Source organism: Mastomys coucha, unplaced genomic scaffold (genome assembly GCF_008632895.1).
Source record: "Mastomys coucha isolate ucsf_1 unplaced genomic scaffold, UCSF_Mcou_1 pScaffold22, whole genome shotgun sequence".
NCBI lineage: Eukaryota > Metazoa > Chordata > Mammalia > Rodentia > Muridae > Mastomys > Mastomys coucha.
Window position 1 is genome coordinate 60,498,623 of NW_022196905.1, and position 24,303 is coordinate 60,522,925.

Consider the following 24,303-nt stretch of genomic DNA (forward strand, 5'->3'; position numbering starts at 1 on the left):
AGGGGAATTTTAAGACATTGAGATACAGAGCATGAATATTATAACCATAACTTTTTAGCTTATTAGTAGAATTCTTCACTGTCAGCCACAAAAAACACAGCGAGCTCATATGTAGGTACAGGAAGGGCTGCCAGGTGGTCAGTTTTGACTCAAGCTGTTTTAGACTAGTTTGTACTAGTTTATGGTGAGCTTAGATTTGATGGATCCTACATAAAGCTTTGTGGAATTTCTCATTTTTTTTTTTTTTTTTTTTGGAGACAGGGTTTCTCTGTATAGCACTGGCTGTCCTGGAACTCACTCTGTAGCCCAGGCTGGCCTTGAACTCAGAAATCCTCCTGCCTCTGCCTCCCAAGTGCTGGGATTAAAGGCGTGGGCCACCACTTGCCCGGCTGCGGAATTTCTTAAGATTAGCAAACCTCATACATAATGTTCAGAACATACAGGACAAAACCAGGGTATGTGGTCAGCATGTTATTGAGCCAAGTCTCTTCTCTGTCAGTGACTGGCAGGCATGGAACAAAATGGCTACAGTTATGGGGGGGATTGTCAGACCAACATACATTTATCCAAATAACTGCAATAGCTTTTCACTAGAGACCACGACTTTGATAGCTATGGGCTTTTGACCTCCTTAACATTGCCAGAGGTGGGTCTCCTCCAGTGAAGGGAGTTTCAAATACCCTAAAAGTGGTGAGTTTCCCCGTTTATTGATTTGCACTAATTTTCCATTTAAAATTTTATTTTATAGTATTTTCACTAAGCGATTTAAATTAATATTTAAAACAAGTGGATATGCATTCCATTGTATTTATTTCGTCAGACAGGTATTAACCTGGAATATAGTAGTATAAAACTGCACAGGATCCAGTATCCATATATCTAGTCTCTATTCCAGGGGACAATAATTTCAGTAGTGGTATTTTGAAGAAAAGTGTACAGGGCAACGATTTAAAAATAAGAACCACGTTAATTATAATTAGGGTGGTCAAAGAAGGCTTAAGCTAAGAACTGAATAAATCTGACATGGGAATAGTTAAAACAGGAGAATATGTTCCAGTTTCTTTCTCTCTGGGACCAGGCTATTTGAACATTACTCCATCTTCGCGTACACATAGTATCGCGACTTCTAGTTTTATGCACGTCTCTAAATGTTGTTATACTACGACCGAGAAGCTGAGGTTGAGTGATCACCAAGATGACCACGATGTTGGACAGAGCGGTGCCAAGGGTTCAAAAGGAAAGGAGACAGAGGCTTAAATCCTGCCTTCTCCTATTTCCCACGCCCCGGCAGCGCTTCAGAAGACTACTGTTCCCCCTGGATGCGACACGAACTTACGAACGCCTATCACAGTTGGCAGCGGACACGGGGTACTGACCGGTGCTGGCCGAAAGCCCCGCCCCCAGCTGGTGTCTTTCGTCACTTCCGCTGTCGCGACTTCCGGGTCGCGGAGGCCGCGGGCCGCGGCGCACACCTTCGTGTCCGCCGGGGTCCGGTCTATGGAGTCAGTTGGCGCGGCAGGCGGCTCGGAGGCAGGAGGCGGTGTCCGAGTGGGGGCCTCTGCCCCGCCAGGATGTTTCCGGGCTTGGCCGCCGCCGCCGCGGCGCACAAGTGCAGCTGGGCGACGCTGTGCAGGCTCGGTGGCGGCCGGGCAGCGACCCGCGGCCGCAGCCAGGGTGAGTGACGGGCCGGTGGAGGCCGCGCCCGGCCTCGGCAGTTGGTCAGCTTGCCCTTCTCCAACCCAGAGCCTGCCGGTCTCGCAAGGTCCTCGTAGGTGTCCCCGCGAGCCGCGGCTACGGAGCCTCCGCGGGGGGCAGCCCGCGTAGGGACACCCTGAGGCGGACCTCCAGACCCCGAGGTCTCTAAGGCCCCTCGCGGTGACCCAGGGTGACCCAAACAGGCAGTGGGAAATGGCGGATTCCACCGACTCGGAGGGTCCCTGGAGCTCGCCGCTGCAGTTGTACTGCTGCTTAGGTTGAGTTGTGAGATACTCCTGCGCTGTACTTTTTCTTAGTGCCATCTCGTTTTCTTAAATCTCCACAAAGCAAAGTGGATGTCACCTATGGATCTTAAGGTGAGGGCTTCTCACGGTTACCGAATGAGCATAGTTTGGGGACAGGAATCCTACAGTACTTTGCAGTTATATTGAACAATCCTTTTGGTGGAAGAAAAAAAGTGTCTCCTGAAACTATAGAAACTTGGGCTTGGGGTGTGATTGAGAGTTTTCATCTTCTTCAGCATTGCTTTCTCAGTCAGATTAAAGTTGTTGGAGGGTTTCTAAAGTAGCACCAAACCTGTAAGTTCTATTTCCGTTCACCTCCCTTGTTCCTGTAGCTTGATGTGTCATAGCTTGACACGGAGGACGCAGAGCAGAGCCCAGGAGAGGACAGGACCAAATCCCACTGCTAACTCGAGCGCTCAGATTCTTGGGATTTGCAAAGAGTGTTTACAGAAACGTTTCCCAAGCATTCACATTCACCCTTCAAAAACTTTTGAGTGGAAGGCAAAAGCTGCAGCCATTCAGGTTTTTGATAAAAGTTGTGACACTCTCCTGTGCTGGGCTGATAAGGTAGAAAATATTCATACCTTATTAAAAGTTGGTTCCAGCCGGCCGGTGGGGGCGCACAACTTTAATCCCAGCACTTGGGAGGCAGAGGCAGGCGGATTTCTGAGTTCGAGGCCAGCCTGGTGTACAGAGTGAGTTCCAGGACAGCCAGGGCTACACAGAGAAACCCTGTCTCGAAAAACAAAAAACTATGGTTAAATTTAAAAATCATGTGGAATAAGTGTGCTATTTAAGTTGGATGCATGCTACAAGAAAAACTATTTGAAGCTGGGTTTTTTGTTTTGTTTGTTTTTGTTTGGGGGAAGTGGAGATCTGGGGGATCCAAAGCCAGATGATTTTCTTTGAGAAGAAGTAAAGTTTAGTTTCTGCCTCTAGAATGCTTACCTGTCTAATTAAGTGTTCTAAAGGATAAACAGAGGCGACCAGGTATGGCGGTCTGTGCCTTTAGTCCCAGCAGAGGCAGGAGGATTTCTGAGTTTGAGGCCATCCTGGTCTACAGAATGAGTTCCAAGATAGCCAGGGCCACACAGAAAAACCCCATCTCAAAAAAACAAAATGACAAAAAAGAATAAACGGAGGAGGAACCCATTGACTGATATAAATACTTAAAGATGAGAAACCTCTGTGAAGACAAAAAAAAAAAAAAAAAAAAAACAGTATTCAAGAGCCAGACCACACCATATAGTTTTGCATTGTGTGGTAGGTAGCCTTATTTTAAAAAGTAAGAATAGATTAATATACTTTAGCTAGTATGTATTCTGGCATATAATTTTTTTTTTAAGAAATATTAAGGTGTTTTCCATTTTGTCTTCAGAATGCAGTGTGTATTTCACACAGCTCATCACAGTCTGGATTAAGCACACTCAATATGGCTGTAGGATAGTATATACAACAATACAGTAATGGCAATGGAGATGATTGACTGTTGATGAATATAACATGCAGAGAGCATGTTCTACAAACATTAAAACTTTTTTTTTAAACATGTATATTTAAAGAATTTTACTGCTATCTGTTTATCTTGCATTGGCTAAGTTTACTCCTTTTTTTCTCCAAAGATTTCTTTTATTTATTTGTTTGTGTATGTGCATGTAAGTATATGCACATGCATATGCCAGTATGTATGCACATGGAAGCCAACAGAGGGCATTGAATCATGTGGAACTAGAATTATTGGCATATGCAGTACTTAGCTGCTAAGCCATATTTTTATCTTCTTAAGATTTTCTTACTGATGAGATGATATTCTTTTTTTTTTCTTTTCTTTTTTTGGTTTTTCGTGACAGAGTTTTTCTGTATAGCCCTGGCTGTTCTGGAACTCATTCTGTAGACCAGGCTGGCCTCAAACTCCGAAATCCACCTGCCTCTGCCTCCCAAGTGCTGGGATTAAAGGCATGCGCCACCACTGCCCAGCTCTTTTTTTTTTTTTTTTTTAAATATTTGTCTGTTATTATATGAGAGTACACTGTAGCTGTCTTTAGACACACCAGAAGAGAGTGTCAGATCTCAGTAGGGATGGTTTTGAACCACCATGTGGTTGCTGGGATTTGAACTTGGGACCTTCGGAAGAGCAGTTAGTGCTCCTACCTGCTGAGCCATCTTACCGGCCTGAGATGATACTCTTTATGGGAGATGCAGGAACTCTCTTGTACTGATTGGCAGCAGAATTGAACACTTTTTTAGGAGGAAGTTATTCTCTGTGTAAAATGAACCTTTATTAAAGGTGGGCAGTGGTGGCGCACGCCTTTAATCCCAACACTTGGGAGGCAGAGGCAGGTGGATTTCTGAGTTCAAGGCCAGCCTGGTCTACAGAGTGAGTTCCAGGATAGCCAGGGCTACACAGAAACCCTGTCTTGAAAAAACCAAAAAAAAAAAAAAAAAAAGGAACTTTAAGAGGTTTGTGCCCTGTGATCTAACAATTCCATTGAAAATAATTTACAATAAATAAATACATACTGAAATGTTATCCCAGTTCATTACTAATACATTGGAAACTTATTTGTAGTTATAGTATTTATATTATGTTAGATGCTTTTATTGATTTTTACCTCCCTCCCCATCTTTATTGGTCTTAACATTTAACCTAGTTTGACCTCCAACTTGTGATCCTCCTGTCTCTATCCCCACATCTTGGGATTACAGGCTATTTTTACTGTTTTTTTAGCAAATGTTGAAGTAATTGAGCAGACAGTAGAGCGATTATCCAGGTTGTAGAGCAGGGAGTTGTCAGTATGTGCTTTTGTTGCCTTTAAAAAAAATTTGAGAGATGGCCTTCTTTATTCTGTGTATTAAAACCATATCAGTCACATTCTCCTGGGCTAGGCCACTCTATCTCACTTACACCTTTGCTTGCTAGATGAGTAGGCAGGTTTTCCTGCAGCATTGGCTAGCAGAAAGGATACCAGTAAACTGGGACTACTGAGTGTTAATAGTGAACAGACTGTCACAATCTGACAGTGCTGTTAATAAGATCTTTTCTAAAAGAAATTAATTGTTTTAACATTTTATGTGTATGAATCTTTTGCCTACATGTATATCTGTGTATCGCATGTGTGCAATGCTTGTAGAAGCCAGGAGAAAGTATGGGATCCCTTGGAATTGAAGTTGCAAAAGATTGTTAACTGCCATGTTGATGTCCGGAATTGAACCCAGGTCTCTGGAGTGCTTAAAGGCATGCGCCACCACTGCCCAGCCTATCAAGTATATTTTTTAGTGATTGAAATCCTATAGAGTTAGACTTCCTTTTTCATGTAATATTGTAAAATGGGAATTTTTCCTCATCTAGCAAGGAAAGGGTTTTGGTTTTTTTGTTTGGTTGGTTTTTTTTTTTTTATTATTATTCTCTCATTATATATTATATCCCATCATAGTTTCCCATTCCGTTCCTTCTCCACGTCTCCACACCCAGACTTACCCTTTCCCTCGTATTCACCTACCTTAAGCCTCCCCTCAGAAAGTAATAGGCCTCCCATGGACAGCAACCAAACAGGATATAAGAAGCTACAGTTAACACCAGGTATACACCATCACATCACGGCTGGACGAGGCAGCCTAGTGGAAGGAAAGGGTCTCATAAGCAGATAAAAGTCAGGGACAGCCCGCACTCAACTGTTAGGATTCCCACATGAACATCAAGCTACTCAGCCATAACATATATGCACAGGACTTAGGTCAGACCCCTACTGGCTCACTGATCTCTGTGAGTCCCCATGAGTCCCAGTTAGTTGATTCTGTGGAACAGCCAGTACTAGTATTTGTAATTACAGAGCCATCCCTCCAGCTATGCAATTATTCAGGTTTTAATATGTCAGTGCTTTCAAATTTGGAGGGAAGAAACTACTGAAATAGTCTCTTAGGTAAGAAGTCAGATATGTAAACAACAGGTTACAACCTTACAAAGTTAGCCAGGAACAAACCCAAACCACAAGATGTCCTTTTGTTTGTTATTAATGCAGATGAAACATACATAGTAGACTGAATTGTCAGTTTGCAGGAAAGAGAATAGGTTGTTTATTGTTATTCTTCATTTCAAATGAAAGCCATATTTTCTCTGAAAGCTGAAGTAAATAAGTAGTAGATGATAGACTAGATTGGAGAGAAGGCAAGCAGTAAACAGTAGCAGTGGCTATTAGCAGTCACAGAAGCAAAGTAAAAACAGAGACTTGTGTCTAGGCCCTTGATTGTCATGACTAAACTGGTAACATGCCAGTAGCTCCAACTTAGATGGAACAACCCTTAAGTATGCAGCAATGGGAGAACTCTATTCAGGCTGGTAGAGCAGTGAGTGCCAAACAAGACTAATGTTATGTTCCATATGTAGCTAATTTTATGTCACCTTGAAGAAAGGGTGTTAAGACTAGGAAGTATGTTTTCCTATATTTCTGCCAGCCGAAGTTAATGAATTCAGCAATTCACCCTGCAAGTGATTGATTATGTTTTCCATTGCTGGGTTAGAATTATATTGGTTTCATTGAGTCCCATGTGGGCCCATGTAAGCCCATGTAATTTTTAGCTTATAAACAGTTTTCAGTTGTGTATTAATGCTAAAGGTATGCTAAAAGCTGTTGATACCTGAAATACCATTGGAATTCAAAACTAAAGAATGTTTCTGGACAGCTAGCAAGGGAGCTAAGATAACCATATAGTATTAGAAGGATTTGAAGAGATCTCTACTAGCCAGAAATAAGGCCATTTGAGTATTACTCAACTCAGTGACTGAAATGGATTGAAATATACAGCAAATCATACTGAAATCTGGTATTGTAATGATATCTGTAAACTAAAACCATGCCACCTCTGCAGAGTGCCAGGCAATACACTTAGCATTTTGAGAGTTGGTGCATAAGAAGGAAGAGTTAAGTAAGGCCTGAGGTTGACTTAAACTGTACTACTGAGTAACCTCAGAGTGGGAATTTTCTGTGCAAAGGCATTCTGACTGAGTGAAGAAGTAATCATATTAGAAGGCTACGGTTCTAAAGCTGCACGATGAGTAAAGGTGTGTAGCATTGGATAGCAGTAGACATTGTCATAAATACGTGGAAAATTAGGTACTAGATGAGTTTGCTCTTTTACTGTGGTCATAACTGAACCTGGGGCCCAGAGCTCTGCTGCTGAGATGCGATCCCAGCCCAGAATAAACAGCCCTCAAAGAGACTTCATCTCTCCTTCCAAGGTTTTTTTCTCATTCACTGAGCTCAGAGAAAGCCTTTATACCCACTGACATATAGTATACATAGGGTAGGTTAGACACTGCTGTGGGAATTCAAGCAATAAAGTTCAGACTGGAAAACTACCAGAGCAGAAATTCAGATGAACAGCTTAGTTTATTAACATTTAAAGAATGTAAATTGAAAATTTAAATATATTGTATAGTTTTACAAATGTCTCAATGAGATCTCAGGCGCAGTAGGTGGACCTTGTTTAGGTCTATTCACATAGAAATGAGAAATCATGTTTGTGACAACTAGTTAAAGACTTTTTCTTTAGAAAGTTGCTATTATTGTATTATTGTTATTCCTGTGTGGCTCTGGCTGGTGTGTGTGGAGGAATACGAGCATGTGTACTGTGGCATACGTGTGGAGGTTAGGGGACATTTTCGAGCTGGTTCTTAGTGCTTTTCTCCATTCAGCCATCATGTGCTTGGGTTTCCCTCCCTCCCTCCCTCCTTCCCTCCTTCCCTTCTTCCCTCTTTTCATCCCTGTCTCCCTCTCTCTTTCTGTGAGGCTAAGGTTTACAGCTCAGATTTAGGGATGGGAGGAATGCTAAAACTTGAGGTTACAAACATTTGGCCCTAAATACACATTTTTGGATGTTTTTAGGAAAATACAAATTATCTCTGTAGACAATTTTGACTTTTTCAGTATTACTGAAAAATTTGTCTTTATTCTTAGTCAGCAGGAAAGGCAAACTGGGTCCCAGGGTTTGGGGCTTTTGTCTCTTCTCATGATCCCTTAATTTATCTTCACTATCATCATCCTCATCGTCAATTATTTTTAGTACAGGATTTCACTATGCAGCCTTGGCTGGCCTAGAATTGTGTATGTAGACCAAGCTAGCCTCACACTCACAGTGCTCCACTTACCTCTGCTAGAAGTGCTGAAATTAATGGTATGTGCCACTGTTTCCTGCTTTCATGAATTTTCTTTCTTTCTCTCTCTTTCTCTCTTTCTTTCTTTCCTTTTTTCTTTCTCTCTTTCTCTCTTTTTTAAAGATTTATTTATTTTTATGGATTTGAGTACACTGTGGCTGTCTTCGGACACTCCAGAAGAGGGCATTGGACCCCATTATAGATGCTTGTGAGCCACCATGTAGTTGCTGGGAATTGAACTCAGGACCTCTGGAAGAGCAGTTAGTACTCTTAACCGCTGGGCCATCTTGCATTTTCTTAGTTTTCCTATTTTGCCTCAAGAATAGCAGTGGCCACAGTGAAGAAGACAGGTGTGGTATGTCACATGTTTCATGTGTAGGAATCCTCTACTGTTATTTTTCTCACTTAGCTTTTAGAAATAGTTACACATATAACCAAGACCACATTGGACCCTCAGCAATTTGCCAAATAGACTAAAGAATACATTGACAGCAGGAAGTTTCCCCCCAAAGTAAATGGCCACCTGAGCGTGACTGAGAATTTATTGTCTCCTCGAAGCCCTTGTGCTTTCCAGTTAGCTGAGTGCTCTCAGGGACTTAGTCCTGCCAGAGTCTGAGCCACAAGGAAAGGCTTTTCTTTATTTTACAAACCCTCTTTCTGCAGATGACACATAGCAGTTAGTGTTTTGGAACTTCAGTTTCCAGCAGTTGGACATTGTACCCCTCTGCCCCAATGATGCTGAGGATGGGAGCTAAGGTCCTATCACCGGGCTGTGTCCCTTGACCAAGTATCAGCTCTTCAATGCTCACTCATTGCCCACCCATTCACTCTTGAAAAAACTGAATTGTCTCTAATGACATGGCTGGCTTCATATAGAACCTGAGAAAGTATAGATTTTGTCTAAATAGTTGTTGAGTTCTTTGAAAAACTAGAAATCTGAGTGCACACAGTAATACATAAAAAGTCAGGAGAGTAGAAGTTTATTTTTCTGTCACTTCACAACTGTGGAGTCTCTTTTCTTTTTGCGTTGGTCCAGAAAACCACTGTCAACCAAGATGCCACAGCTGAAGTGTTTTGTGTCTCCCATTCTCTCAGTTAAAGGTTCCTTATAGGGCTGGAGACATGGCTCAGCATTAAGAGCACTAGCTGCTCTTCCAGAGTCCTGAGTTCAATTCCCAGCAACCCCATCAGTAATGGGTAGCTCACAACCATCTGTAATGGTATCTGATGCCCTCTTCTGGTGTATCTGGAGACAGCTACAGTATGCTAATATACATTAAATAAATATTAAATAATTAAAAATAATTTTAAAAAAGAAATGAAAAAAAATCAGACAACAGGGATGACTACTAATAGGATTTATTTATTTGGTTTTTTTGTTTAAAGACATCTTTTTAAAAAGACTTTCATGTATTTTGTACATATGTATACTTTGCCTGCATGTCCATCTGCACTCCAGAAGAAGGTACCAATTAAGAGCCTTCATGCTTTTATGTTGGTGCTGGGAATTAAACTTAGGATCTTCAGAAGAGCAGGAGTGCTCTTAACCACTGAGGCATCTCCCCAGTTTCAGGATTCATCTATTGATTGTTATATGACAGGACTTAATCTCCAGCTAGTGAGGAAACATGGGATAATTTTCAGTAGGAAGTCCTTTTGGCTGTCTCATACTCAGATTGTGCAGTTCTAAAATACATTATAGCATCTTTTTTAAAAAAATGCAACCAACATACAAAATAAGAGAGTGTCTGTTATGTACTATGTACTACCTTTTGAAATAACCGAATATCAATGATTTGCTTGATTTCATATATACTTTTAAAGTTTGTATATCAATAAAAATATAGGAGAAAATTGAAATCTTTGATACCTGTTTACTAAGGAAATTCAAGCATGTGACTTGTTAAATATTTGACATTAAAGTGACTTTATTTTTCTCTTAGGATGGAAGAATTTAATGACCTTTGAAGGCTTTACATACATGGTTCCCAACATTCACCCACATGTATCTATTCTAAATCAAGTCAAGTTGTACTCTACGAATGTCCAGAAAGGAGGACAGGGCTCACAAACTCCAAGAGCTGACAAAGTCCCATCACTTAAACAAACAAGTATGTATAAACTGCTGAAAGTTTTAAAATTTTTCTTGTACATTAGGGAAGGGTAAAATTATTTACTTCTTTAATAATAGAACGTGCCTGTAAAACCGTCTGGACTGGTGTGTGTGTGTGTGTGTGTGTGTGTGTGTGTGTGTGTGTGTAGGTGTATAGCAAACAAGAATGTCTCAAACAGATGGAAGGTGAGGACCAATTTCTGAGATTATTCGACTAACACACACTTGGGCACACATATATCTGCACTCAGAGATACAAACAAGCATGCCTTCATGTGGTTCTTTTTTCATTCCTAATGTTGTTTCCATACTTTTTAAACCTTGCTAGGGCTTCATGTTTTGTTTTGTCACAAAATTCGGTCTCTATGATTATGGCATGAAGCTTGTTGTCTAAGTTTTGGTTTACCATTTGAAAAGTTTTTCTAAGTGGCCCCATGTATTTGAAAATATTTGTAGCTTGATTTCTTGGGTCAGAGCTTATATATGTCTAGATCTATATAGTACTTTAAATTTTTTTTTAAAAAATAATATCTATAACTTCCATGTTTATAGGGAAGTTATACACTCTATTACTACTTCAAAGGCCAGAGATAATTCATGTTTAAGGTCCTTTGTTAAATACAAAGACCTTAGAATGCCTTAACTCTTGTCAAATTGTTCTCAACCTAATGTGCTATTTATTGACTAATATTTTATATCTATTTAATTTTGTAGAATATACATTGGTTTTCTTTTGCTTTTTGTTATTTATTTCTTTTGAACCTAGAACCTCACACATCATCATTATCATCATCATCATCATTATTATTATTACTATTATTGTATGTGTATGTATGCACATATACATGCATGCACATGCACATGTGGAGCTCAGAGGACAATTTTTTTGAAGTTGGCACTCCTTCCATCTTTGTGTGAGTTTGGAAGGTCAAATCTGCATCATCGGACTTACATGAAAAGTACTTTTGTTCACTGAGACATCTTACGAGTCTATCGGCATTATGTTGTTGTTTGCTTTTTAAATATTCTTTATTTTGAGATAAGATCTTAAACTTACAGCAAGAGTCTGCAGCCAGGCTCTCTGCTTCCCAGAGAGGAGACAGGACTGATGGGGGAACAAGATGTGGCACCTAACTGGGTATAGACTCTCTCGCCAGGTGAGATGTTACAGCACTGGCCAATGCTTAGGGTGAGGTCTCACAGATAATGCCCCAATAGAGTATCTGAGAGGAGGCCTGAGCAGACGCTGGCTTTATTTTTAAAAAATTGGAAGGATAGCTTGTTGCAAAATAGCAGATTACAGAGGAGGGAACCTGAAAGCAGTGTCAATGACAGGGCTGTTCTCCCTTCCTTCCTTCCTTCCTTCCTTCTTTCTTTCTTTCTTTCTTTTTTTTCCTTTTAATCGAGAGCCTTGCATATGCTAGGCAAGTGCTGTGGATTATATTGAGTTAAGTCTTCTAAACAGTACTTTTAAACATGAGTAGATGAATTAATTAGAACTTGGTAATTGAGTTAATGAAAGAGAAATTCATGTAAAGAAAAATGCCAGTTATATTAGTGATTTCATTGATTTCTTTCTTTCTTTTTTTTTTTTTAATTTTTTTTTATTTTTTGAGACAGGGTTTCTCTGTGTAGCCCTGGCTGGCCTGGAACTCACTCTGTAGTTCAGAAATCTGCCTGCCTCTGCCTCCCTCTGCTGGGATTAAAGGCGTGCGCCACCACCGCCCAACAATTTCATTGATTTCTAAAATCACAAATACAAGACTAGCAAGATGGCTTAGTGAGTAAAGAAGGTACTTGCTGCACAAAATTGAAGACCTTGGTCAGTCCCCATAATCCAGGTAAAGTTAGAAAGAAAGATCCAACCACAGAGTTGTTCTCTGATTTCTACACCTGTGCTGTGGTATGTGCATATACTACCCTCTCTCCAATAATAAAGTAATGTTTAAAAAGCTGCAGGTATCAAAGTGAGAGGAGATATACATACACACTCTCTTTCTCTCTCTCTCTCTCTCTCTCTCTCTCTCTCTCTCTCTCACACACACACACACACACACACACACACACACACACACATTTCATTTGTTTGTTTGTTTTTGTTTTTTCAAGACAGGGTTTCTCTGTGTAGCCCTGGCTGTCCTGGAACTCACTCTGTACACCAGGCTGGCCTGGAACTCAGAAATCCGCCTGCCTCTGCCTCCCAAGTGCTGGGATTAAAGGTGTGTGCCACCACTGCCCAGCTTGAGAGGATATTTTTAATAATGAATTGTTTTTGGACATCTAACCCTTAGGTACCCATTGGACATCTTACCAGGTGTAGTGACCAGTTAAGTAATTGACTATGCTATGAATCTGCAAGCCCACTAGTTTCACAATTGTTAGTCTGTTGTTGAAACATCCTCTTCCGTGAGCTGGATTATTGCAGTAGTGGTCTCCCTGGGAGCTCTGTGTCTCAGTTATTGCCCTGTTGCTGTGAAGAGAACTGTGGCCAAGGCAACTCTTACAAAAGAAAGCATCTACTTGGGAGTTTACTTACAGAGGGTGGGGAGTGTGGTGGCAGATGTGAAAGCACACATGTGAGGTGCTGGGGAAATAGCTGAAAGCCTGATTGGCAGGCAACAGGCAGAGAAAGAGACACTGGGCCTGCTGTGGGCTTTTGAAACCTCGACGCCCACCCCCCAGAGACTGACTTTCTAACAAGGCCACTCCTCCTAATCCTTCCCAAACAGTTCATCAACTGGAAACTAAGCATTCAAGTATGTGAGTGTATGGGGGCCATTCTCATTCAAACCATCCCACCCTGCTTCTACTCTTTCCTTCTGTATTTCCAGAGAGCAGTATGGACTTTAAAAGTAGATCATATCCCTTCCTTTTAGAGCTTCTCTTTGACTTCCGTTTATCCTCAGAATAAAAATCTACTCAAATAAAAAAATTCCGTATCTTCACTCTCAAAATCCTCCTACTGTGACGAATATTCTTAGTCAACTTGATTACATCTGGAATTAGCTAAATGGTTGGGCATGCTTATGAGAGATTTTTTTTTTCCTTTTAAATTTAAATTGTTTGAAGTGGGAAAACCCACTTCTATTCCAGATCTTTGAGGTGAGAAGATTCACCTTTAATCTGGGCCATACTTTCAGCTGGCAGCCTATATAAAGGATTGGAGGAAGGAAGCTCTCTCTTTACCTGCTAGCCAAATCTATTCTTTCACTGGCATTAGAACCTACTTCTCCTGGATTCCAACATATATACTGAAGACAACTGAAAAATCCAGCCTCTTGGACTGAAAAACTATGGATTCTTGGACCTTCATTTATAGACAGACAGCCATTATTGAACTAGTTAGACCGTAGCCTGTAAACCATTCTAATAAATCCTCTGACCTCTACATACATATCATAGCACGCATGTATGTGCACTCATACACGTGCCCATATGTACATATATTATTGATTAAGTTTTTAGAATTGGATATTACTAGTTGAAGGAATAAAACGTGTAATGAGTCTCTTAGTTCCAAAACTCAGGCTGTGCTTATTATAAAGACACAGTAAGCCAGGCAGTGGTGGCACACACCTTTAATCCCAGCACTTGGGAGACAGAAGCAGGCGGATTTCTGAGTTCGAGGCCAGCCTGGTCTATAGATTGAGTTCTAGGACAGCCAGGGCTACAAAAACCAAAAAAAAAAAAAAAAAGACACAGTAAAGGAAGAGACAGTTGCTGAGATGATACAACACAACACATCATATAGTGAGTTTCTTAGGGAAGTCTAAATGCAGAAGGAAATAGTGAATGTTGCTTGCACTATATGAAATCTTTAAAATTTACACTTTTGGTTTGGTTTTCTTTTTCTCTGCTGAGTGTAATAAATTTTAGTTTAACTGTCTTTTTTTTTTTTTTTTTGAAGATTTATTTATTTCTTGTATATGAGTACACTGTAGCTGTTTTCAGACACACCAGAAGAGGGCATTGGATCCCATTGCAAATGGTTGTGAGCTACCATGTGGTTGCTGGGAATTGAACTCAGGACTCTGGAAGAGCAGTCAGTGCTCTTAACTGCTGAGCCATTTCTCCAACCCCTAGTTTAATTGTCTTATAGTAGAAATACATTGTCTATTGATATTTTTATTTTGGACTCTTTTTCAAGATTTGCCTAAGCCAAATTAGACCTTGTTAGCTATCAGATAGACACCAAGTAATTGCTTGATTGAAAGATAATTTATATACTTAAGAGTTTGAGATTGACTTTTGAATAATTCAAATCACATGATAAAGTCAGGAATGGCTCATTAAGGAGCAGAGGCTTGCTAAGACATCCTTAAATTTTTAAGAGCATTCAGATGGTTTGAATTTTAGTAAAATTAGTTTTAATTTTACTAATGACAGCAGATGTGTGGCAAACAGCCAGAATTTGAACTTAAAACAAATGTCTAGAGGCATTCATGGATAGAATATCTGATTATTAGTGGAAATTATGGAGATTCTATACCAGCAATGTAGTGTGAGTTTATTAAGATAGTTGTGGCTTGTAAAATAAGTATTCATGCATGTGTTTGAGCCATTACTAGCCTCCTTGTTTGTGCTTCATAGCATTATATATATATATAGTAACATCTAGACAGTTCGTAATGAGAATATTTACAAGTTTCCATCTGAGAGCAACTTATTTTATGTGCTTTGGTTAAATGATCATTGTGGGGGAAAAGTGGTGTTTCTGAAGCTTTTGACAGCAGATTTCAGTTTAGACAGAATTGCTATGAGCCTGAGACCAGCTTGTGCGTACCAGATCAGATGCTGTCTCAAACAGACAAAACAAAATAGCAAGAAGCTCTAGCTTGCATTTCATGGGCATTTAAGAGGGAGAAGACAGAAAAATAATAAGTAATTTATAGAGGTAATGGAGGGCTGAGGGAATTGTTCAGGCAATAAAGTGTTTGCCATCAAGTGTGAGCACTGAAGTTCCGACCTCCAGAACCCATATAAAGACAGATGCAGTAGAGCATCTATGATCCCAGCATACCTATAGTAAAATAGGAGGTAGAGCTGGGAGAATTCCAGAAGCTCACAGGCCAGCTTGCCGGGCATATGCAGCAGCAAACAAGAAGGCAAAAGGAAGGATTAGCATCATGAATTATCCTCTGACCTCCACATGGTGCAAGTCTATTTTTGCATCTACAGTCACATTAAAATGTGCACATATACCACACACAGACATTAAAAGAGAGTAAGAGACAAAGACACAGAGGAAGAAAGACACAGGCACACACATAGAGAGACAGAGCATGTGCACATGTTGTTCAGAATTTGAGAAAAACAAGATTCTTCAATTACAATGACTTTGAACCAGTTGGGAATGTTGGCACATGTATTAATCTCAGCACTTGGGAGACGGGGGCAGGATCTTTGTGAGTTTAAAGATAGCCTGGTTTACACAGTAAGTTCCAGGACAGCCAGAGCTACTTAGTGAGACTTTCTCGAAAAAACCAAAACCAAACAAACCAGAAAAATTTACTACATTTGGACTATTGAGCAGGATAAGGAAAAAAGAATCCACCTAGACATCTTGTCTAGGGCAAGCAGATTGGAAAATCAGACCAAGAAACAATTCAACCTAAAAGTTGCCAAACAGCCGGGCAGTGGTGGCGCGCGCCTTTAATCCCAACACTTGGGAGGCAGAGGCAGGTGGATTTCTGAGTTTGAGGCCAGCCTGGTCTACAGAGTGAGTTCCAGGACTGCCAGGGCTACACAGAGAAACCCTGTCTCAAAAAACAAAAAAACAAAAAAAAAAAAGTTGCCAAACAGAGAAGACAGTTATTGCTCATTTGAAATAACATTTATATCAACAGTATTCAGGAGACCAAGGGAATGCTCCTTGGGAGTGATAGCTTTGGAATCAGGAAAGGAAAGCTGAATGTTCCTCTGGAATTTCATGCTATATAAAGATGAAAATAAGCATGTTATTACACATAAAGGTTGATATTACAAACCAGTCCATTCAGAGTTAAAGAACACTGTAAACAGATATTTCTCTAAGTTGCAAAACAAACTGAGGGAAATCAGGATATGATAGAAAGGGTCATGAGGAATAAGAAATGGATAAGTGATGTTGATAAAATTAAGGATTGGTAATAGAAATAGCAAACATTCTGTCTATATTTAATATTAAAACTGTAATCCTGGTGGCTCCAAGAAACTTTGAAGAGCGCCTGCGCGGGCTACCTCGTTCCTTTTTCCTCGTTGGGCGTCTGAAGTCAAGATGGGTCACCAGCAGCTCTACTGGAGTCACCCACGGAAGTTCGGCCAGGGTTCTCGCTCTTGCCGCGTCTGCTCTAACCGCCACGGTCTGATCCGCAAATACGGGCTGAACACGGGCTGAACATGTGCCGTCAGTGCTTCCGTCAGTACGCGAAGGACATAGGCTTCATTAAGTTGGACTAAGCAACCTGAATTGGTTATTCGACTGTCTACCAAGTGGAACCGATCATGCCAGTCTTTGTGTACAAAGAATAAAAATGTGAAGACCTTTAAAAAAAAAAAAAAAAAAAACTGTAATCCTGAGTGATAAGAAAAAAATTCTTGTTCTAGAGGAAAATGGAAATACTAACTTTGCAGATGGCTGAAACTTTTACAGGGAATATTCTATGTATACTAAATTAAAGGGTAGAAATACAATTTTATAAATTCCAAACCAGCAGTAGGAGGATAGGACGAGAGGAACATATGGAAAATCGATTGACTCTAATGGATGGCAGGAAATGTGAAAGAAAAAAACAAAAGCAAAGAAAAAAGGACAGTAATCTGGGAACAGACAGTAAGATGGTCCAAGTGAACCACATCAAATGGTCATATTTAATGCTGTGACGTATAATTTAAACGTGTCCATTTGCAAAGCAGTGGAAGCACAGACTTCCTTTGTACTTTGGTCCCCTCTCAGTTGCTCCGGGACTTTGTTCTTGGGATTTATTTATCTTCTAACTGCACCAGCAATTTTTCCCTTCCTTGAAATAAGGTCAACCCTTCCGTGACTCTGCCCTCAGCTTCTGCTGAAAACCCAGATGGTATTCTGTCTGTTCCTGCGTCATCACTGCCCCATCCTTGTGCTTCCACAGAAAGTGCTTGTCAAGAGCTCCCCATGGCTTTCCTGTTGCTAAGTGCTTAGTACTCACTGGGAGCCTTTTCTGTCTTCCTCAATGTAAAATACACAGATGCTACTTAGGAAGTTGGATGTCATGTACACATGAAAGCTGTATATGGTTAACAGCATACACCACACTAATAAAAATGTCTTGGGTTTCGATCCTTTCTCCTTCCATTTCTAAAATATGACCTGTGCAGTTACAGGACCCTTTGCCTGTTTCCTTATAAAGAGGAAAATGTAGTTGTGTGACTTTGAGGGCCATTAGAACCTCTCTGTGCTTCAGTTTCTTCAGGTAGAGATCATAAAACCTATGCCAAAATGATTTCTGTGGAAACTAATTATAGTAGTGCACACAAGTCCATAGGATGATGCACAACACAGGTTAGCTGTGGTATACTCATTGAGCTGTAATTAAAATATGGAATTCTAAGCCAGGCAGTAGTGGCACACGCCTTTAATCCCAGCGCTTGGGAGGCAGAGGCAGGCGGATTTCTGAGTTCAAGTCCAGCCTGGTCTACAGAATGAGTTCCAGGACAGCCAGGGCTACACAGAGAAAGCCTGTCTCGAAAAACCAATTAAATAAATAAATAAATAAATAAATAAATAAATAAATAAATAAGGAATTCTAATTGAATGAGGTCAGGTTATAATAAAGAGAAATGTTTTAAGAGTGAATGAGGTTTTTATTGCAGAATACGCACATATGTTGAAGTTTTTTTAAGTTAGAAAATAATTTTCTCTTTGGTAACATCTTCTCAGATTTGTGTTTGCCATGTGAGTCTTTGTCATTATTTTCAGCTTTAGTACCTTGTGTTTTTTGTTGCTGTTTTGTTTTGTTTTTTTTTAAAAGAGGCAGTGGGTACCGAAGAGATGGTTCATAGTTAAGAGCACTTACTGCTGTTGTAGAAGACTCAGGTTCAGCGCCAGAACCAACACCAGGTAGCTTCCCAGCCTTAACTCCAGGGGATCTAATGCCCTCTTCTGGTCTCCATGGACTCTTCCTGCCGCATGTGGTGTACCCAGACTCACACAGGCACACGTAATTCATAAATCTTTTTAAAGGGAAGCTGAAAGGAATAATTTAGCATACTTGTGTTCTAAATTGTTTAGTTTTGACTATTTTTGAACTTTGTTGCAATAGCTTTCTGTATATTCTTTGTAGTTTGTCTCCTTTTTCATTAACTTTTATTGCTAGATTATCCTGACTCTGTATTTGTCTGCTTTGGTGATTTTCAAACAACCTGTTGAGGCTGTTGTATGAATTAAAGAAGTTGACAACAGGGCAGTGGTGGCACATGCCTTTAATCCCAGCACTTGGGAGGCTTGGGAGTCAGAGGCAGGTGGATTTCTGAGTTCCAGGCCAGCCTGGTCTACAGAGTGAATTCTAGGACAGCCAGAGCTATACAGAGAAACCCTGTCTCGAAAAAACCAAAAAAAAAAAAAAAAAAAGGAAAGTTGACAACAGTAATGTTTGGCATACAGTGAGGGCTTAGAACAGGTAGATAGCCATCGTGAGGTTTGTCCTCACTGCTTATAAAAGGAAGGATTGATTGTCACTGTTCTTTTGCTGATGGGCATTTTGTGTGTTGCAGCTGTTAAAACAGAACACAGTGCTGCTGTGAATACCATGTGCCTCCCTTCAGTCGCCCTTGTGCAAGGATTTCTTGATTCATTGACCTGGAAGACTTACTGGGTCATAGTTCTGACAGGCATTTGTGCCTGTTCCCACCAACAGCCATATTCTCTCTCTTGTGCCTTTACCAAAATCAAGTGGTTTTTCATTTTCCCTAGTGTAATGGTTAGAAAATATAGTTCTTTGGTTCCATTTGGATTACATTAATGAAATAATCACCTTTTCATAATCTAATGGTAATGCATATTTGTTTTTCTATGCAAGTTTGTTCTAATGCTCATTTTAATGAACTTTTTCTTATTTATCTGGAGGAAGTTTTAAAATAGTCTTGATACAAATCATTTGTTGACTCTGTTGGAAATAATTTCTCCCCAGTTGAGATTTTTCCTTCTTCCTTTAAAAAAAAAATGTTTTATTTGTGCATGTGTGTGTGGGTGTGCCTGTGCCTGTGGGGGCCAGAGGCGGGTGTCAGATCCTCTGGTGCTCGAGTTATAAATATGAACCACCATGTGCTGGGCACCAGATTCTGATGAGCAGCAAGTCCTCTAGCTGCTGAGCCACCTCTCCGGCACTTCCCCCCTCTTTTTTTTTCTTTTCTTTTCTTTTTTTTAAATAGAATCTTTTGTTGAATAGATTTTCTGAATTTTAATTTACTGAATTTTTTTCCTTTATATTGTTTATATCCTACTTACAAATTTTCTTGTTGGCATATGATGTGCTGCTGTAATTTCATTACTCAAGAGACTGCAGCAGGGGCATTATGAAATTGAGCCCATTGTGGGCTGCATAGTGAGGCTCTACTTCATAAAAAGAAAGGAAGTCCTTGTCATAACAGTAGTCTCTGGGGTCTACATGGGGCGTTCAAATGCACTGGTATTTGAATTTTTATTTGTAAGGTTTTTGTTTTGTTTTGTTTTGGTTTGGTTTGGTTTATGGCGGGAGGTAGGCACCTTTCTTTTTATCTTTTACCTTTATTAGTGGTTTTGGGGATGTGAATGGAGGTACAGTTGTCTGACATCACTTAAGAGACTTTTCTTCAGTGAATGTTGTCTCTAAGACAGTGGAAGAACTCTTGGTGCCTTTTGTTTTCTATTGTAAATGCACCTGCACTTTGGCCTCACAGGCTTGTGGTACCCTTTGGAACAAGTCCTTTTGTCAGTTTTCTGAAAGGTTTGGAGTTTGGATGCTGAGTTTTACTAAAACTAAGCTTTGCCTTAATTCTTGAAATGATTCCAACCTTTTCTCCTATAGTAAATTAATGAAGTTTAACACTCTTTATGTTTTTGGAATGAATTAAAATAGTTTGGGATAATGTAATTGTTGTTATACAATGCTTGATTAAATTAATAAATTATAGTTTTATTTGAAAGGAACTCTTCAATACTGTTTGTTTTGATAAACTTTACAGCAGAAAATATAGGCGCAGAACTCAAAGCTCCACTTAAGCAAGATCCTCTCCAAGTAAGAGGTAAATATATTTTATTTAATGTGTGAGTATGTGGGTATGTATAAATATACAGAAATTTGTGGAGGTATTTAACATTATTCTAAGCATGTAGCTTGCTTTTATTTTAAATAGATTAGGCATAAATTTTTATTCTATTTATATTCTACTTTATGCTGAAGTTTATTTTGTATTTTGTGACAAGTATTTTAAAAGCCTAAAGAACCAGAATCATCAGTTTGCTTTATTTTTAGGAAAGTAATATTATTAAGGAATGCCTTCAGCTGTAGTGTGTTTAAGTTGAGGTAGAGTTGGCTGGTTTTGTCTTATTTTCTCCAAAGCAGCCAATTCATGAAGTCAGGAGCTCTGTGGGATTCAGAGCACAGTGGTGTCAGACAGGCTTCAGTTTTGGCTCTCACATTTACTAGCTGTCTGATCTAAGGCAATTAACTTAGTTTAACCCCTTTGACATTTACCTCACTTCCCTATAAGATGGTAAAAATAAAACTTATTCATCAGGATGGCTTTGAAGATTATGCATGTAAATAGTTAAGTAATGGAGAGTCATCAGCATTGGACTATGTGTATGACTTGCTTGTGATTGCAGCCTATGAGGCTGGAGCAGGATCCCACTTTACATAGTGAAGCCTTCTCTTAAAAAAAAAAAAAAATCAATACTGTACAGCAGTGACCACTGCTACCACTATCCATAACCTGGACTGGGATAGGCCAGCAGGAGTTACTTAGCTATTTGGAAAGATTTTTTTTTTTTTTTAAAGAACTAATTCATTTAAGGAGAGATAGAATTTTCCTTTTAGTTCCAGGTTAGCTCATATCCAGATTTTTAGTTTTAGAGTGATGGAAGTAAAGCTCCTTAGAGAATTGAAATTCAGGCAAAAGGGAATCTGGGTACCTTCATATACCTACTTATTCAGATAAAGGTTTGGCTTTTGTATTGAACTTGATTCTTGAAATGTTCTTAATGTATATAATGCATTTAACTGTAGTGCTGATGTGTTTCTGTTTTCACGGGGTTTTGCCCACAGAAATGAGGCCTTTTAGGTTGATCTTGCTCTTCCAGTTGGAAGGAGAGAAGAAGACTAGGGCTGAGTGCTGGCAGTGCCTGCCTGCAGTGACTGGGGGCTCGCTGGTCTCCAGCTGGCCTTCAGAGGGTCGCTCTAGTTGCTATGTCATATGACTCACTTACTCCGCATGCTTATTAACATGGGAAGGTATTATATAAGTTTTTAACTTACAAACTGTAAGCTATCCCAAATTAGTATCATATTTTTGTGTCTGGCAGTTTGACAACCCAACAATTAGACAGTAGTTTAGTTGAAGGCAATATTTTCCTATAATCTTTAAACTTTTTGTAAGTTTTGATTGTTAAAAGTATTTCTTAGTCTCTTCGGTTTTGTTTTATTACGTGAAATTATCCAATAGCCTTAACTTTTTATAAGAAAATTAAAATATCTTATAAAAGTTCCTATTCTATATTCAATATCCATTATTACTTTCTATTTTGACTTTGATAAATTCTGGTTTTACTCCATAGTTTGAAAACACTGAATTATTCTGTAATATTTATTGAAACTTCCTTTACAGGTAGATCCTAAGCAACTTAAATTGTTTTAATGTTTTAGACAGAACAGTACTAATGATATGAAGGGTCTACTAGATGGAAGGTTATTATTTCAGCATCAATTAGAGATGAGCTATGGAGATAAATACTAGATTTATGGTCCATCCTAGTTTTCCGTACTGGGGGAGACATTTCTTTTTACTCGATATCATCTTATGCATCAGGAGAAAATAGCAAGTGTCCCTGGAATTCAACAAGTATTCATCTTCAGGAAGGGCTTTCAGTGCGCATGCTGAAATACACCTGTTTCTTTGTTTCTGGTTTAGTCAAAGCAGTTCTTAAGAAAAGAGAGTATGGATCAAAGTACACTAAGAATAATTTCATCACTGGAGTAAGAGCTATAAACGAGTTCTGCCTTAAGTCCAGGTACAGTATTTCTTTTAGTGGTACTCTGTTCAAATTTTATAACCCTATCTCTTTTAATTAATTTTCAAAATTAGCATAGAGATGACTGTTCATTGTTGTCACAAAATTTCTACAAGTGATTAAATATAAAATAACGACCTAATAGTGACTTTAATAGTGACTTGATGAATATATAAACCTTTCAGAATTTGAGAAAAAGCAAAGTACTGTGGCTTAGACATTTCTAACTGTAAAAATTTAGTTGTTTGTGGAAGAGTGGGGAAATACATGTGTTGTGCTGCGTGTGTGAAGGTCAGAGGCAAACTTGTGAGAGTTAGTTCTCTCCTGCCATGTGTGTGTGAGATACAACTCAGGCCATTAGGTTTATCAGCAATTGCCTTTACCTGCTGAGCCATCTTACCAGCAGTTAATTTAGTTCTCAAATAGAAGAATGATACTTGTATACATTCTATTTTTTACATATCTTAAAAGTACTGGTGGTCATGCCCATAGTACAAGTACTGATGAGGGAGTTGTAGCACCCATCCCAACTAGTGACCAGGCCTGACCCTGCTAAGTTTCTGATGAGACCCTGTGCATTCAGGGTTGTATGGAGGGGAATGAATCTTTGTACTATGATGTTCTTCATCAGTGATAATCTTTATTTTACTGTCTCCAGACTATATTTTGTATTAAAAATGCAACCTTTAAGCTGATGTTTAGAAGCTGTAAAGATCCCTTCTTTCAAGTTGGGGCTCAGTATAGTTGTTTACTGTCCTTAACCTATAAGCTTATAAGCATTATCTGAATAACTTAACACTTTTATATCCCCAGTGATTTAGAACAGCTTCGAAAAATCAGACGGCGAAGTCCCCACGATGACACTGAGTCCTTTACTGTGTTCCTGAGGTCTGATGTGGAAGCAAAGTAAGAACATACTTCCTTCATAGCAGAGTGCATGCTGGATTTGAAGTTGTAAAAGCATCTTAAATAGAATCTTTCAATGATGCTTTGTTATTTGCAGTTTGTTGACATCTGTACGGGTTGAGTAGATGTGTCCTTATCAGAACATTTGTGGATAAGTTTATGTGAATTGCTTAGATTTGACTCACATGCTTTAAGTGCTTTTTTATATATGCTTTTTTATACTTATAGTTCATTTATATGCACATATGATTATAATAAAGCCACTTAAGAATCCTTGGCGGTGACCATGTGTATGTATTTATACACAGAGCTTTGGAAGTTTGGGGAAGCCCTGAAGCTCTTGCCAGAGAGAAAAAACTACGTAAAGAAGCAGAAATAGAATACAGAGAACGTAAGTATTTTTAATGTAAGTCTGGGTTTGTTGGAAAATAACATATAGGTAAGAACAGTGCCCCTCATGGCCAGGTAGTCTCTTGTGCTACCACTTGTGGTTTGCTCTGTTGCTGCAACAAGTGCTAGTTTTCACCATGGAATTATTTTTAAAATAGAATCAATTTGTTTTTTTTCTCGATGACTTTCTAGGATGATAACGGGAAGTAAAAGAAAATCCTTTGTGTTTTCTGTGTGACAACACTAGTGACATTATGGATCTGATTTTAAAGATTACTGTTATGCCATTGGTAGTTACTACTTTGTTATGGAAAATGTTGATTCAACTACCACATTTATTCACTCATTGGTTCATTCATTCAGCAAGTATTTTTCAAAATCCTAACATGAGTAAGAATCTGTCCTTCAACTACAGACACAAATTAAGACTCTCAGGGAAAATGAGTTTAGTGGTTTAGTGTTTATGTTTGGGGAAGTGTAAAATTTTACATGATTTGAATTATATAAGTATATTTATTGA

General features: G+C 39.3%; 1 protein-coding gene and 1 pseudogene across 1 annotated transcript in view; both read left to right on the forward strand.

The window, feature by feature from the left end:
- The first annotated feature begins 1,426 nt into the window (after nucleotides 1-1,426).
- The window catches only part of Slc30a9 (solute carrier family 30 member 9), a 50,332-nt gene continuing 27,455 nt past the window's right edge, over nucleotides 1,427-24,303 (forward strand). Inside the window, exons 1-6 of the mRNA XM_031342526.1 lie at nucleotides 1,427-1,674; nucleotides 10,095-10,262; nucleotides 20,444-20,503; nucleotides 22,388-22,487; nucleotides 23,301-23,393; nucleotides 23,702-23,784. Coding sequence (XP_031198386.1) covers nucleotides 1,572-1,674; nucleotides 10,095-10,262; nucleotides 20,444-20,503; nucleotides 22,388-22,487; nucleotides 23,301-23,393; nucleotides 23,702-23,784 — 607 coding nt within the window. The 5' untranslated portion in view covers nucleotides 1,427-1,571. The remainder of the gene's footprint in view (nucleotides 1,675-10,094; nucleotides 10,263-20,443; nucleotides 20,504-22,387; nucleotides 22,488-23,300; nucleotides 23,394-23,701; nucleotides 23,785-24,303) is intronic.
- LOC116071116 lies at nucleotides 10,144-16,810 on the forward strand (annotated as a pseudogene).